At 35.2% G+C, this 17,424-nt stretch overlaps 1 protein-coding gene and 1 pseudogene across 2 annotated transcripts; both read right to left on the reverse strand.

Moving 5' to 3' along the window:
• Positions 1 to 2,266: 2,266 nt before the first annotated feature.
• On the reverse strand, positions 2,267 to 10,817 carry LOC125812832 (signal peptide peptidase-like 5). 2 transcript variants are annotated; one of them, XR_007442024.1, is made up of 14 exons: positions 10,626 to 10,817; positions 8,670 to 8,828; positions 8,371 to 8,482; positions 8,123 to 8,242; positions 7,319 to 7,470; positions 6,228 to 6,401; positions 5,472 to 5,506; positions 5,218 to 5,374; positions 4,933 to 4,986; positions 4,736 to 4,828; positions 3,699 to 3,841; positions 3,085 to 3,155; positions 2,685 to 2,767; positions 2,267 to 2,605 (listed from the first exon to the last, which is right to left on the reverse strand). XR_007442024.1 is itself a non-coding variant. In XM_049492290.1 (14 exons), the coding sequence occupies exons 1-14, from the start codon at positions 10,764 to 10,766 to the stop codon at positions 2,502 to 2,504; spliced, it is 1,602 nt and encodes a 533-aa protein (XP_049348247.1). In that variant the 5' UTR covers positions 10,767 to 10,817; the 3' UTR covers positions 2,267 to 2,501. The 2 variants fall into 2 exon arrangements, 1 of the variants encoding a protein (XP_049348247.1); XM_049492290.1 differs by having other exon boundaries at positions 3,081 to 3,155.
• Positions 10,818 to 11,602: 785 nt separating this feature from the next.
• On the reverse strand, positions 11,603 to 16,209 carry LOC125812831 (uncharacterized; annotated as a pseudogene).
• Positions 16,210 to 17,424: the final 1,215 nt, after the last annotated feature.

A 17,424-nucleotide genomic window follows, 5' to 3' on the forward strand; every position in this document is an offset into this window, starting at 1 on the left:
ATTTGTTTTAAAAAAATTATTTGGCAAAAATCCACGTGTCATTGAGTCATTGGTTACTTTATATTTTACTCAAAATTCATTATCTACAAATTGTTTTTGACAAATGTCGTCATTTAATTCGCCACTTTACACGTCATTCGCGAGTGTAATACACACACTTCATATATTTTTGTTGATTGGCAAAAAAGTGTCAAAATGACACAGCGAGACCCTACATGAGGTGTCTAAAATGAACATCGCCCACTTAAGGTGTCTAAGTGAAATTTCGTGCCAAATTTAAGGGGCCACCGATGGGTTACCCCTAATTACTTTGTACCAACATATTATAGTTCTTTACCTCCTAGAAGCCGGTCAATGAAATTTGTTATGGAACAAATTAATTGAGTTCAATTCAGTTAAGTCAAAAACCACATTGCAATCCTAGATTAAAGGGATTGATTAATATTAACTTTTTTTATGAAAGAACTAATTAATATTAAATTTAGATCAAAGGGAAAGATGGCAATGCCCCCATCCAAAATGAGAAGATGGGAAGTTGGTCCAAATCAGAAAATTATTCAGTGTTACAACAATCGCTGTGTGAAATAAGCAACAACAATTAAAAGAGTGCCTCAATCCGAAACCAGTTCAGGTCCACTATATGATGAATACTCCAACTCCACCCGCTCCATTTGGACTTGTTTCATTCCAATACTTGACAATTTGACTATTAAGCTGAATCAATCCCAACTAGTGTAAAAGTGAACAAACACTAGTAGGTAATATAATCTTAACAACAAAAACCAACCCTTATCCCAACTAGTTGGTATTGCCTATATGAATTATACACTTCCAATGTATTTTCTTCTTCGCAAAATCCGCAAGTACTCAGTGTTTTTTGCAATAAGAAACTTAAATAAATAGCTTATAGTAACTTGTAAGATAAGTTCCTATACTTCGTTTACTCAGCCAAATCAGAGAAGGTGAAGAACAAACCAAATTACAAGCATCAAGTCTCACAAGTCTATCATTACATAACTGTACACATGCATGGCTTTATCCAATACCAACTCAACTCACTCAGCTCAATTAAAGATTCTACTTTTAGCTTAGACAAACAATTAAAAAGGCCTATATTTTTATATGTAGCTAAATTTTACTTATAATTGCTTTCCTCATGCACAATGTCCTCCTCCTAACAAGTGCAATCAGGGAGAGAACGGGCATATACTATGTCATCGTAATTCGACTATAAACTAAATGATTTAGTTGTAAAGAGAAAGTGTACCAGTCCTTCAATCTGAACGACTCGCAGCGGCGGTGCAGCTTCTTCTTCTTTAGCTGCAACTTGCAAAAATTGATCTCGGTACTACTGCAACAAACAATGGAAGATCAATTACCAATAATGATTTTGTACAAATACTCAAAGTAAAGAGAATTTACATACCGTTCGCCATGATTGAATCGGAAGGTTCTCTCTGCAGGGAGAGAAATCACTGTGCTTCAGCTAAAGAGGGTGAAGATGAGAGGAGAGAGGGATTTTTATATATGGGCCGAGCTATCGGGACTCACTCACTCACATATATTGGCCTAATAGTAGGAATTACCGCTTTTAAAATCGAACCGAATCAATAACTTAAACGATAATTCCCATAATAAATTACAATTAGACCCTTCGCTATGAAGTTTTTCACGGTGTCGGTGTTTGCTATTAAAGAAAAAAATACAATCTACTAACTCATGAGTGCAGTTCATTTGATATTTCACATTATTTTTAAGTTTTCATTAAAGAAAAAATTTCATGTGAAATCTTAACGATTAAATCGATAACCAAATCGATAAAAATCAATATCAATAACTAATAAATAATGGTTTCTAATGGTTTAACATGTCTTCAAACCGATAATTAATAACTTTGCTTGCCGTCGAATTGTTTTGAAGTTATGTTCTAAGAAGTCAAACTTTAGACCCGTTTGTCTGAACTTCAGACTAGCGTATGGTAAGAACTCCTTCATCCTTAACCAAGAGGTCTCGAGTTCGAACCCCTTTGGTATTGGGTCGCCTTTGTTAGGGAGCGCTTTACCCCCAATGTGGGACTTCCCTGCGCGAATCCTGATTTAGTCGGGCTCCAATGTGGGTGCCGAAGACCAATGGGAAACCAAAAAAAAAAAAAGGGCTAAACTTGCAAACAACAAAAAAAATTAGAAACAGATATCACCATCTTAAGCCAAATGCCTTCAAGACTCAAAAGGTACAACAAATGATATGCAGAACAATAGGGGGAAAGTGACTACTAAAACTGATTCATTAGAACTTCTCCTTTTTGTATGATTACTGTAATGTTTACATATTGATCAAGAATAGCTGCAGTGGAAATTGAAGGTGAAAGAAAAATCTGTCGCGAACGGAAAATATACATATGTAACACAGCCATGAACGTCCTGGAACTTAAATTCTATGAACAGTTTATACACCAATGGCTTGTGTTTGTAGATTTAATATTTCTCCCATCTCTCCATCGATCAGGCGTCTTCCAATAGTGAGTCTGCAACTCTTGTTGATTCGCTATCATAGTTCCATAGGTCTTTAAGTTCGCCTCTCAGCAATCCAAGCAACACATAAACTCCTAAAGATTAAAACGTCAATGAATGATTTATGAATACCAATCAGAAATTTTGATTCAGGATGTTGTCAAACTGACATACCTAGCGTGCAGGGCACAAGATATAGGAGAGCAGGTTGACCATGACCGTTCATTAGGTACATCCCCAGAATGTGAATAAAAGACCTGCAAAATTTTAAGTTGATTTGGAAGAGGAGATTGAACTGAGAACTTGGGGGAGGAAACGGTAAGCAGGAAAAAAGAAAAGAACAACAGATTTCAATATTTCTGCTCATCAACAACGATTTTGATTTTGTTATTGTTGTTTACAATGTGCTTTAAGACAGCAGTTTATACTTCGTGGACACTTTTTAGGCATTTGTGGGTATCTTTACCAAGTGTTATTGTTTTCGAACAACTAACATCATTTACTCAAAGGGCTGCTGGAAAAAACTAGTGAAGTAGCTAAAAGAAGATAACTAATAATTTAGCAAAGTACTGACCAATTCCATAACCTACTATCATCCAGATGTAGTATCCATTTAGTACATTCTTCTTTCTAGCTTTGTCAAATCTGCAAAAAAAGATTGAAAAGAGGATCAACAGGAGCCTCCCGTTCCACTTGCTTTTCTAGAAAGGAAGTGAATCCATCAAATGAGACATGGATGAAAAGGAAACTTCAAATGATTTTCATTCCGTAAAAAAAGAAGAAGGGAAAAGGTAGTCAACTCATAAATAGAGCAACCATAGAGTTGAAAACATCCTCCGCTCTATATCCAATACATTTCCCCAACATTGATTTCTGAATTTTTATCACAGTCATAGGAACCATTTTCTGCTGAAAATAACCAAGATACTTGTAGATATTTGGCAACTAAAAGAAACCGTATGAGAACATAGATGGGCATATACAAAGACTCTCTGACTACAATTCAATTTTGTTCTATCTATCTATAGACATGTAGCATCTGAATGCCCTCGAAGGGATAAGGTTGAGAACAACTGCACAAAGAGGAATATTCTTCTTGTTTCACCTTAGACAATGTGCTTAGTTCTTTTTATTTTTGGTAAGGCTAACGATTTTTGCTCACAAGATGGCTGAAGAACGAAGGGATACCTGAAAGCAAAACAAACCAACAAACCAGGAAAGAGAATATCCCCAAAACCAATCATATCATAGCCACCGTAAGGATCTGATACTCGAGGAATTCTCAGAAGCATTGGGATGGATTCTCCGCCAGCTTTGTCACCGCGGGCAACCTATTAAAGGAACGAACTCAAGAAGATGTCAGTGAAATATTTCAATGTTGGTTTGAAGAGCTAAATCAACTTATCGTGATAATGAAGGACAAGAATCATGTATTACTCCAGATTATTGAACCAATTAAACCAAACTGCTACTGCCATACAGCCAAAAGACGCAAAGCAACTTTTGAACCATCAGATGTAAATATCATAGGCGCACCATTTAAGCTCCCCTAGATACATCTATATGATCTAAACTATTCTGCAGAAGCTTCACAAATATCATGAGTTCATCCATGTGCAAAACCATCAAATGTTTTAGTTTCATTTCAGTGAAATGTCTACAGTTCACATCGACTAAAGAGAATTTTCAATGAGTCTTCAGTTTAATTATTGATTACTATGTTCTTGAGACCCTCGGTGTCAGATTAAGAAGTTTTGATGTATCTTCTATTCAAGTTTATCCCTAGCAGGTTTCGTGCTATCCTCAGTACTCCTCAAATCTTTTGAGTCATATTATTTTCCTCATTCAATTAAGTTCATTTCAACAGAACTATAGTAGATTTTTTGCTTCTCGCCAGCCCTAGCAAGTTCGTTGTTCTTTAGAGTAAAATACCTTATAAAAAAAAAATCATTGTTACATATGAGCATGCTCATGTTCTACATTCTAAAGGTGAAGCTTATGTTATCATATTAGAAAATCCTTATATAGCCTAAGAGATAGAACGGTTATACCCTTTATAAATGCTAAAACAATTTAATAGTTACTACACAATTGAACATTTCAACATAAAGGGGAATTTTTTACTAAATAGGCACTGAAAGGTTAATATTGGCAGCTCATACAATACTACAGGAAGTCTGCATGAACAGTACAGAGAGATAGATGTAGCTAAAGAGAGAACTTACTGCAATCATTACACTGTCATGGAATATAGCAGGCGAAAGGAAAACCCAAAAGATGTCGTATAGAAATGCACAACACAGAAGCACCGTAGCAACCTAAAGCAAAATAGTAATCATCAAATGAAATTTCGGTAACCATGACGAAGCAAATAAAGCTATCAACTCCTCTCATGGGAGAATCCACAGAAGTATCTACAGACCTTTATATTAGGCAACTGAGCCAACTGCAGAACAGTTATCATCAAACAAATTCCCTGAAACAAGAAAGTTCTTTAATTCTAACCATGTTGAAAGTGAAAACATTGAAGAAAAAAAAGTCCGAGCGAATATGATGCATATTCATCAGAGAATAACATACTGGCTCGAGGAGATTATTACCCAGTTCATTTTAGAACATACATGTCAAAGTGCAAAAAAGTTTTTCAATTCCATTATGCAAACAAGTGCATGAAATTTTTGAGGACGAATATTGCTAATAAGCTTACCAGAATATCTTGACCGATCCAAGAGTATGATGCTTTCCTAGTTGCTGCCCAGGATATTGCAAATGCCACACATAATATCAAGACCACAAGAGAAAGAACAGAAATCTCCCCAAGAAGCGGCAAATTCAACTTCTTCCTTCCACAATCTTTACATTTGCTACTCGCAGTTTTGTTTGAAACAAAGTAGAAAGCTAATTAGAAATCTAAACCACATTAATCTGACAGGTAGACAACTGCTCTTGGAAATATTATACCTCGATACCAGGGATATTATACAGCTATGCATTCCCTGAGAAGGAAACAATTAAACACCAAAAGTCAATAAGCAGAGACAATGTCAATTAAACAGAAAAAGAAACCTAAGTCCAGCTCAAACAAGATGCATAAATGCTCAATACGTGCCCATAAACTTCACTCTTTCTAGAACTGGGAAGGGTAACACTTCTAAAGAACAAAGAAGGCAGAACCACCAAGAAAATGCATTAAGCACAAAATTTCATTTTATGAGCTCATGTGGAAAATAGATCATTTTATATTTGATTCAACCAAGCAAAATGAATTTTTAACAGTTGATACGTTCCCTTGATTACAATATAACTGGAAATGGCACAGCCTACTAATAAGTCAATGAGCTGAAAGGTATAATTAGTGGGTCATTTGGGGAACACAGGTTGAGATTGAAGGTTTAGTATGGGTCATAGGGATGGGTCCCATTTGTGGGTTATTACTCAGTTTCTGTTTGATTTGACTGTTTGGGACAATTTGTGAACAATTTTTGGTTTCAAGTTGTTTTGAAAGGCTTGTTTGGTTGTGATTAATTCGTGGATGGATCATCTTTGCGTATCATCATGCTTCCATTTTGTACCAAATAGGTGGCTTATAATCTGTCAACGAGTAGCACTGTGAACAGAGAAATGCAGTGTATGAAATGAGAAGGTTTTGTCTAACAAGTTCGAAACAAGTTATCTTGGCTTAGTGATTAAGTCAAAAGTAGAGAATTATTTGAGTACCTCAACTCCACCAATAGCGAAAAGTATTATCAGCAGCCAGACAAACCAAGAAGACATGAAAAAGTAAAGTAGCAACAGAAACGTAGACGCTGTGATGACAAATACAAAAGCACTCTTTGTAGTGATATTTAGAATTTCCTTGTCATCTTCTTCCCTGGAACCTCCAGCAATCACCTAAAAATGAGAAAGGAAGAACACATAAACTCGATATGAAAGCCATTAATCATTAAAACTAAATGTGATTTATCCGAATCTTTTGACTCCAAGCAAAAAAGAATAAGGGAAACAAAAAGAGGAACAAAATAAGAAATATAAATCAGGATGAGTTGGCATTGACATTCTATGATAAAAATCAACTCTAAACTCAAAATAAAAAATGAAGCACCTGCTCCACAGCTATGTTACAAGCTAGATACACTAAATTAAGACAAGTAACCAAGAAGTCTGTATCATTGCCATCAGTTCTTTGTTCAAAATTTCCTCTTTAAATAAATCAATATCTAATGCATGTTAAGCCAGCGATGATTTTATCCTACTGCTGTGAAGTTATCATCTACATTATTTCCTTTTCCTTCAACAGAGAAGAACTTTTAGCTTTCAAAATCATGTCAAAGAAGCATAGCTAATCTGCCTTAAGCACCACTCTGCTCCTGATACCTCTCCACTTAATGGACCATACCCATAATGCAAAATATTCATTCATCCTCTAGCTTAGATGACATATAAAATCCTAGAACTTTCTCTTCCAAAAAGGATTGTTTAATATCTTTTCCTCCGCATCTATTCATGCCCTAACAATTCTCTATGGTTCTGCTAAGTTGCAACCTAAATTCCCTACCAGTAGAATCCATATCCAAATCTACATGTTACAGAACCAGATAAGATGAACTTTTGAAGGACTGCATCTATTCTCAAGTGTACTACTCCAAAATCTAACATGGTGCAGCAACATAAAACTAAGCTATCAACTTCAGGATACAGTACGAAAAGTTGATTAAAACAAGCAGAGCATCGCTAATTAATTCTATAAGAACATAAGAGGCTATATATATATTAAACGCAAAGATATATCAGGATGCTATTTTTGGAACCTCTGGTGACTGTTCATTGAAATCGTTTTCCTTAGATGTAGTAAACTCCGACCAAAAAGATGCACAAAATATTGTGCCAACAGCCATCATCCATATGAACATTGCTGAGTAGTCCACAATGGGGCGATCTGGCGAATAAAGCATAATCTCCACTGCATTAAGAGTAAATATGCTCATCATGTTAATTCTTCAACGATACAAGAAAACAGGAACAGCAAGAGATAAGAATATCAAACAAGGATGACAGGAAATGCACAATGGACAGAGTATCTAGAGAACCCACTGCAATGTTTTTAATGGGCATTGTCATCAGTGAGCAATGATATTTGAAGATTAAATTATATACCATGCCGTGGAATTACATCTCACAACTTACAAGAGCTTCATAGCTCAAATTTAACGGGAGTTTAACATGCCTTAGATTTGAGCTATGGAGCTCTGATGAAGTGCACCATACTTATTTTGCACTTCATCAGTGTCGAAGGCGCACATGTAAATAGTAAAAAAGACCTTATCATATCTTTCCTGCAAAGCTATGCATGTATCATACAAAATATGAATCATATCAAATCCTGAGGAAAGGACATGAGTTGAACACCTTTTTTAAAGACACACATTATCCAGAAACACAAGAACACACAGCAGATTACATAGACAATTGAGAGCATGGAAACAATGCATGTACTATAAGAAAGTATCAGTGATATCCTAAGATACCAGATACCTTGGAAACCAGAACTAGAATCAACAGAAAGTTAACCTTGACAGAAACTGGAGGTAATATACATGAGGCAAAGACTTTACCTTTCTTTCCAGCAGAGATATACTTGTCTATGACATCTCCTCCAGCTTTTGAAATGGTTACAACAGGAATTGTTACGTTTGATACTGTAGAATTGTTAGGACAAGCCATCTCCACAAGATCTAAAGAATAGCAGGAAAAAAAAAAGTGTCATTTCCGGAAGAGATGGGGGAGACATAATCACCAAAAAGTAAAAAGTAAAAAACTAAGAGAAAATAAAAACTGATATGACAATGAATCATGGATGAACCTTCTTGATCATTTATCAGCACAATCCCTGCAGCACCTCCTGCTTGTGCAACCATAGCCTTCGTTAGAAAATCACATTGACCGCGAAGAGCTAGAGCAATGGAGCCTGATAACTAGATCAAAGAAAAACAAAGATCTGTGCATTAAGCAATGTATAACAAAAGAATAAAGAAAGGTTAACCTTCTGCATATGTCAAAGTAAGAATTGCAACCAAAATACAAAAGACGAATTGAAAATCCCCTTAATTGAGGGATATTTACCTAAGAATAAAGGCATTGTCAGCAATCTCGAATAAATACCTTAAAAGAGGAGCTGGAACAGCCATTCAAGGGTTTTGTATAAGTAGCAGGCAATCTAGGGGCATTTTTAGTATCAGTGGATAAAAGAGATCCAAATGCCGCACTTAAGCCACCTATTGATTCATGCTCAGCACCATCAATCCATAACTTCACCAGAACCTGTACAAAAGGATAGAAGCAACTTGGTATGAAACAAGTAACTCAGTATGTCTCCACAGGTGCAAAACAGAGTTAAAACAAAGAACAATTTGTCCCAACAAGAAAATAGACAGGACCCAATCTTCTCTTGATCATTAACTTATAACTTGTGAAAGATAACATGACATCAACTGGTTAGAATCCAAATTTCCTCACACTCCCAAATCACCAAGAAGCAATTACAGAAATACAATCAAATAACTGTTCAACTGCATCTCAATCCAAAAGTAGTTAATCATGTCGAATTTGGGGATGTAACACAAATGTTGACTCCCTTTTTCACATGCATACAACTCATGTTACGAATCTCCCTATCATAGATCTTTATTTTTCTCATTGAATGCACACTAGAACTTCCATGTACTGCTCTTCTATTTTTTCTTGGACTAAGTAAGATCCTCCTACTTTTTTACTAGGATGAACTATGAAGTAAAGATAGTTTTGTTAATACTGGCATCCAGTAGATGCGCACTTTTACTATTATAGAAGAGTGAGTATAAATTGTGTGTTCATCACGTGTACTTAAGGCAATTTAAATTATATTTGAGGGCATTTTAGTAATGTCACATACGAGCTGTAAAATGTTATAATATGTGCGTTTTCTACTATGGCCAGGTCATCTTTTTACTCCTTAATTCAGTTTATATGTGTCCTTGCCTCTTAGCATATACAGATCTTCTTTTTGTTAACTTCACGGCAAGCCTAATTCTACTTTCTTCTATCTTGTTTAAACATTTGAAAGTTCTGATAGTGTGGTTCCATTTTGTTCTTTTTCTCTGATTAGATTTGTCAAAAATCAAGGCTTTTTATTTGGGTCGAGTCGATAATAAAAATAGATTATAATCAAAAGCACTTATTGCAAAGGATAAATCCTCAAGCTTCAAACATCACTATCCAGCTGAAACAAATTACTTTTGTTAAAGCTTTAATTATTTCATCCCTTTCCATGGCCAGGAGTGTACTTCATGAGTTTCTCAAGACCTGGTAGCAACTTTTGACTGTAAAAATACCTCTGTTATTCTAATTCCATCTCATTGTATCCATTATGTCCCTGCAAGTTGCCTGGTCCGGTGTGTAGTATCCTCATCAAGCAGCTGAATTCTCAATCCTGAAAATTACTTCTTGACGATATACTCCACTCGGTCTTATCTCTTCAATCAGGAATAGTTGCCTCAGAACTAACAGAAACTTGAAATATGCTAGGACATTCCTCTTTTAGAGTATCATTTCCATATCACATGTCTAACCAAAATCATGTGCTCCTTGAATTCTTCCCAAATTTTGCTAATCGACTTCCAGGTCCTACTCCACTAGGGAAGAAAGTAGTCTTCTTCTCAAATAAATGATCTTTTCCCCAAGCTAGTCGGTGATTGCTACATGAATACTCTACATCCATTCCATTCTATTTGGATTTTGGACATATTTCACTCCAATACACAGTAATTGGTTTCAGCAAAACTAAACATTCTAAAACTAGACTAGAGAAAAAAGATCCAATCTTTCACATACCTATCAACTCTATCTCCAAGTTTCAACAAGAACTTCTCATTACTGATCTTTTCCCCAAATTATTGATCTTTTTTCCCAACTTAGTCAGTGTTACCTACACGAACACTCTACATCCATTCAATTCTATTTCAACCCAATTCACTCCAACATTCAACAATTTCGTTTCAAACTAGAGATTACAGAAATACGGTAACTAGCTAAAAATTAACACCAGAAGGATTTTGAATACATGAATTGAATCAAACTTACCATTCGATAAGGATTGTTACAGGAGCTCGATGCATTAGCAGGGGCGGCGCGTGAGATATCATCATCGCCGGTAGCGGTTGATGATAACAGAAGAAGACAACTGAGAATGCTTACTCCGATTAACCGACGTGAAAATGCCATAATTAATCTACTGATCTCCGATTATCTCCGCATAGGGTTTTTGGAGATTCAGTAAGTAAATCTTTCTGTTTTTGCTGAGAAATTTTGAAGGAACCGGGGGCGGGGGGGGGGGGGGGTAGGGGTAGAATTGGAAGAAAATGTGGGTTAAGTTAGGTAATGAGGTCATTATTGGAATTTCATTAATTAAATAGTTTGGCTCAAATATTTTGTATCGTAATATAAACCGTATAAATAAATTATCGAGAACTCATTGAATTGTATTTTTTTAGTGACTAGAATTCATAAACCCAAGATTCTGATTTTGATTGCATTTTCAGACACGTTTGAATACGTTTAGAAGTGTCTACAAAATAATACTACATGCATATATGACGAAACGAGAATTTATATAGCTGATCCTAACTTATTTGAGATTGACGTGTGTTGTATGAATACATCAAACATGTAGATTTTGGGCTTAGCTCTTTACAAAGATGTTTTCTGATACAATTTTTTCGGCTAAATATATATAAACAGAAAAGAAAAAGAGAAGTTTGTTCGACTTCACTAGATTATATTCGCTAAGGGTATTCAAGATATAACATACATCTGCAAAGAGTAACTTTTGTATTTGTACGAAATGATATTATTTTCTATATACATACATAATAATTTTTCGACTAAGCATGTTCAAACTGACCACCTTCTGTCTACGTAGCTACGCTACTGCAAAGAAAAGGTGGTATAAAGAATTGTCCCTTCACATGAATTAGAGTAAACTGTTTCTCACTCTTTTTCTTTCTTGTTCTCCCATGTACATTTTTCTGTCTTTTTCGACTAGCAAGCAACCTTCGTTGGACGCGAAACCATACGTGTATTCTGATGTAAGCAACAAGACTACACGCTCAGCGCGACTCAGCTCTCATACGTTGGCATGCCGGGCAACAAATGATTCCACCAGGGGGTTCACAAGATGAGGTGCCTCGTCCTACAAAATGTCACAACGATGAGACAAACAACCTCACCAAGATGAAATGCAAACTTTGAAGAAACGTCCTTTCTTGACGTTATTGCTTTGTATGTAAACTACTTTGAGTATGCAGATGCCGATGGAGCCATTAGCTAATAGGTTCAACTGAACTCAGTATTTTCTATGCGGAGTATATAGATAGATATGGAACAAACCACTGATGTTTCAATGTATAGTACTAAAAACCTTATTGGTTAAACTCATCAAATTTAAATCTTGAATCTACCTGAGGACAATGGCCAACATTAGGGAGGACGACGAAATCTTCGACTGTATCAAATTTGCCATAGGCTCTACCAAGTTCTATTGGCTCCCAAGGATCCTTGTCACCCCATGCCACCAGAACAGGACACTGCAAAATGCACATTTTGTGGAAGAACATTGATTTTGGCCGCGGAATTCCAAATAAAAAGATTTAGTTTCAAAAACAAGAAAATATAAGACAATGTTGTATGGGAAGTAAAAGCAATAATTCGAGAATCACCTTCACTTGAGGTAGTAGTTCCTCAGGTAGAGGCCCCGCTGAATAGCAAATGAACTCGAGAAACACATCGACAGCACCAGGCTCAAGCCCTGGAAGAAGGATGGCCTGTACTAACTCATCCGTCACCTGGGATGTGTCGTAGTAGCACTGCAGAGCAATTTATCAGATGTCGCCATGGCATCAATCGTCATACAGCATACTAGATGAACTAAATATGAGAAAGCCAAGATTATTTGATCTAAAAATGTCAAAATCCTATAAAAATTCTTACAATTTACTACATGTTTTTCCCTCAAAATGTCTACCAATCACTGTCTTTATACTGGTATTGTCTCCACACCGAAACTAAAGTTATAAGCAGCTGGAAGTCACTTTATTTTGGATGTCAGATTCAGGGGCGGAGCTAGGTAGAGCCAAGGGGTTCATCCAAAACCCCTTGAACGAAAAATTACACTGTTTATACATGGTTAAAAAATATTTTTTATGTACATACAGTAGATGTTGAACCTCATTGGCTTCTTCATGTTTTGAACCTCCTTACTGAATATTCTTGCTCCACCACTGCGTACTTTTTAATAGCTTATGCATGATGCATGTACAATCCAAAATCATATTGTCCAGAATAGCAATTGAGGCACAACATTTCTTACAATCAAGCATTGAAATTCTTCAGCGAAAATAAGTTTATAGACACCGGGGTGCTACATGTTGTATACCTGACACAGAATGTTTTTCACTGCTTCAGGAGTAGCAACACTTTTGAAAAAGAATTTCCCGAGTTCCGTATTTCTGAGGCAAAAACACCTAATATGAGTCCAGTGCAGATAGCAGAAGGTTCGAGTCTTCGAGATATAATGAACAAGGAAGTTCACCTCAATAAATTCTGAAATGCTTTAATCAGTGGTCTACCAAACCAAGGCTGCTTCGTTATATGCAGCATTCGGAGAGAGATATTTAAAAGAAGAATGCCTCTACAGAGTTGTGGTTCCAAAATGGCAGCCTGAAGACCAACAAGCCCTGCAGAGGAAGCCAGAAAGTTCTTTTATGGGTTATAAACATCACATAACATAAAGAACAACAACATGAAATAAGCACATGAGCCCAAAAAACTAGAGAAAATGATGCCCTCGTGAAATCGCTTTGCCACTGTGACCCAGAGAAAAAACTCCAAGAGATGAAGGCACCAAAGCAAGAAAAAGGGATGCCCGGTGCAGGTGGGGTTCAGGGAAAGGCCGTACCACAAGGGTCTATTGTATGCAGCCTTACCCTGCTGTTCTGCAAGAGGTTGTTTCCATTTTCCATGGCTCGAACCTTTGAGAACGATTCTCTTTTTGTCAAAAAGAAAAAAAAAAACTTTTGTTTTCACTTTGAGTGCCGAAAGTATGATTTTGTGTTTTTGAGCATCAATTGGAATATTTCATGAGTATGTGAAATGAATCTATTGCCAAGATATAAGTACATCAACTTTAAGCTCATAATACAAAACAGAAGGAGAAGAGGTCACCTCCAATGGAATTGCAAATGAAGAAGGCTTTTATCTCCAATGACATCCTTACAAAAATCGTTTAGTTGGCTGCCCCACGTTTCAAATGAATAAAAGTTGTCTACACCAAGCTCACGAGGATTTGGTTTGTCTGAATAGCCATAACCAATAAGGTCGATAGAGAACACCCGATGTGACTGTGCAAGAACAGGTAGATTTTTTCTCCAGTGGTCACTGTGGGAAAAAGGATCATTCCGAATGCGGGTTCAAAGACAATCAAAAAGTAACAAAGTGACAAAGACGATCTATGTGCGCGGAACCAATAAGTTGAAACTTGCATTCAAATGTAACCAAATCAATCAACAGCCAGCAAAATAAGATACACGTGAATGTTGTGTTCTTGTTTTGCAACTATAAAGAAATTCTTACTCCCTCTGTTTCAATTTGTTCGTCTTATCTTTTTTGTCTGTTTCAACAAGAAGCCCTCTTTCCTTTTTTGACAACTCTTTAATTCTAACTTTCCACACCGCATGTTTAAGACCACAAAATTCAAAATTCTTCTTTACTTTTTTAAACTACGTGTCAAGTCAAAACCCAAACAAACAAATTGAAATGGAGGGATTACCATTTATGCCATTTCCGTTGTTAGCCTATGGCAGCAAGATGTAAGTTTTACAAGCACAAATTGGCTCAAGTGATGAAAGATCATCTATACTTGGTAAAGAAAACAAGATTGATTGCGAAGTTCTCAGTATTATTCTATAGTTTCCATTCAAGTATCTTTGAAGAAAATTAGCATAACAGACTATTGGTTTTGGTATACAGATGGACAAAACGTATCAAAGATAACCTACATGTTAAAATTCAAATTCTATAATCTACTATGTGATTAAAACTTCAGAGCCAAAAGAGAAAGGGACATTCTATTTGTGGTGTAGTTTTGCAAATTAATACCTATAAGCAAAATGTGATTGATGTTGACCTGTTTGCTCCAAAACCATGGACTAAAACGAGCGCAGGGCCACTGTTGCCACAAAACTGGTATCGGATGGAATAGCCCTTCCAGTTCCACGTACTGCAGGACCAAAACAAAAATATAAACAGTTGAAGATGGAAAGTGCAAAATCAGGCAATACACCAAATGATATCATTAAGAAATCTTAACTAACAAAATAGTCATAGTCTTGATAACATTCACAATCTTCCCAAATATTGATTATTTCGAAACATTCAATTGATTCGCCACAGCTTGTTCTGCAAGTACTTTCCAAGCATAGTGGGAATGTAATTTTCTTAACAGAAACGTATGTGCTCGAGTTATAGAAAGGTAATAGCTTTATGATTAATCATAAAGTTTTTTCATCTACTACACCAACTAGCATTACTATATATTCAATCTGTCACTAGTCCCACTCCACTCTTTTAGTAAGGAAGAAGTACATCGATCGATCAATCAATCAACTAAGTTTAAATCCCAACTAGTTGGAGTTCACTATATTTAGAGACTGATGGAGCATATAAATACTAGTATTCAACCGAGCACATCATTTCAAAACGGAAACCAACCTCTATGAGTAAAAATAACCAAAATATCAACAATTATCAAATTCCGAACCCATATTTCATAATTCATACGTACAATGGATTCAGTGGAAAGAGCCTAATGGTTGAACTCGTCAAACTTAAATCTTAGATTAGCCTTTGGTTACAAGAATCCCCTATATATATTCCCCTCTATAGGGACAGGAGCGGAGCTACAAGCTTGTCTATGGTTTGGCTCAAAACCTATATTTGTACTCAAACATCCACTTAATACACCAACAACAACAACATACCCAGTGTAACTCCGCAAGTGAGATTGTGGGGTTTTGTGGAGAATAGTGTATACGCAGACCTTTCCCCTACCTTGGAACACGTAGAGAACCTATGTAGATAACATCCACTTAATATGTATAAATAATCTATCAACAACCTAGTAAGCTGTCTTTTCTAGAATTCAAAACTCATAAACTCAAAATCCCAGCTCCGCATTAGGGGCTCATTTCATATCAAAGATAAAGTAACCTACTGTAAAACTCCCCACATTACAACTCTCAATCTTTCTTCTTACTTCCAAGTCCATTGGGCAACAAAAGCTAGTCTTTTTTCACCTATTGTTTGGGGGGGGGGGGGGGGTATGAGCAAGAATACAAAAAGATTAGATTTTTACCTGGTTTTGACATCAATGGAAACTTGGGTTTTGTTATCTTTAGAGGTTTCATCAATTGAACAATCATTTACAAGTGAATTTGATATATATCCACAAGATTTTGGATTCTTTGATAGAAAAGAACAACTTTTTAGGAACATATTTTTTGGTACAAAAAGGGATTGAACTAATAGAGATTTTCTTGTTTATGCTTTGTGAAAATGAAACAGGGAAATCTAATTTAGATATGGTGATTGTTGAAGAACTTGTAATTGCCATAATAATCATAGAAATCAAAACACACAGAAAGAATGAGAGTGTTGAAGCTAAGTTGCAAATAAAGCGAAGAAAAAATCTAATTTTTTTCCAAACTGTTTGGACAGCATCAAGCCACATATATACACTCATGTCCCTATATTTTCTTGAAATTAATAGTATTGTGTTTAGTGAAGGTGAGTAGATAGTCGAGTGTTGATTCAATATCACTTTTTAATATTGTCGTTGTTATTCTCGTATTATCTTATTTCTTCAATTTTAGCATCATTTTATTTTTTGGAAAAATAGTATCTTTATCTTCCCAAGATATGATTAAAGTTATGTATAGGTTACATTTTTATATTTCACTCGTGAAATTACAACGAATATAATGATTTAAATAATTTTTTATTTGATTTAGCTCATTTGATTTATACATAGTTATTTAGTAGAAACTTTATGTAAAGTCTATATACTAGTTAAATAATTAAACTCATAATTTTTTCAATATTAGAATATGTATCTAATTCATTTTAATTTAGTAAGTAAATATAATTTTTAAAATACTCTAAATAGTTAAACATTTTATTCATTATATTTTTTTAAAAAAAAATTAGATTATATTATACATCGTACAAGATTGTACGAATAATTGTTAAAAAAGTGTGAGTAGTGATAATCGACAATGATCAATGATTTATAATGATTATGTCAATGTGCAATATAATTGCACGTTAAAAGTAATTGTGTCGGACAAATAGATAAAGTGGTGATAATTGTTACATTTGCAAAAAAAATTAAGTAAAAGTTTTTTCATTTTCATGATTCGAATTCAATATTACTAATTAAATAATAATATTTTTCTATTTGACTTTCAAGAAAAAATCCTCAACTCTCTACATTATGCTTAGCCTCTTTGGAAAAAAAATATGAAATTATATGAAAACTACAAATTTAGGGGCTTTCAGGCCATTGCCTTTGAATGTCAAAGTAGTATGTGATATCCACATAGCATCTTTCTTTTTCATCTATAACCTGAAACACCAAAAAAAAATAAAAAATGGTTAGCGGCAATAAATATATATATTTAATAAAAAATGTTAAAATATTTATTGATATTAGCCTAATTGTCACTGAATTCATATCGCTATAAATTTTGAAGACATTTACAAAAAAAATGTTTAATTGCTGCTAAAAATATACCTGTGTTCTTTGTAGTATATAAACCCCTTGCAAAGA

Source organism: Solanum verrucosum, unplaced genomic scaffold (genome assembly GCF_900185275.1).
Source record: "Solanum verrucosum unplaced genomic scaffold, falcon-dt-bn FXZP01000721.1, whole genome shotgun sequence".
In the NCBI taxonomy this organism is placed as follows: Eukaryota; Viridiplantae; Streptophyta; class Magnoliopsida; order Solanales; family Solanaceae; genus Solanum; species Solanum verrucosum.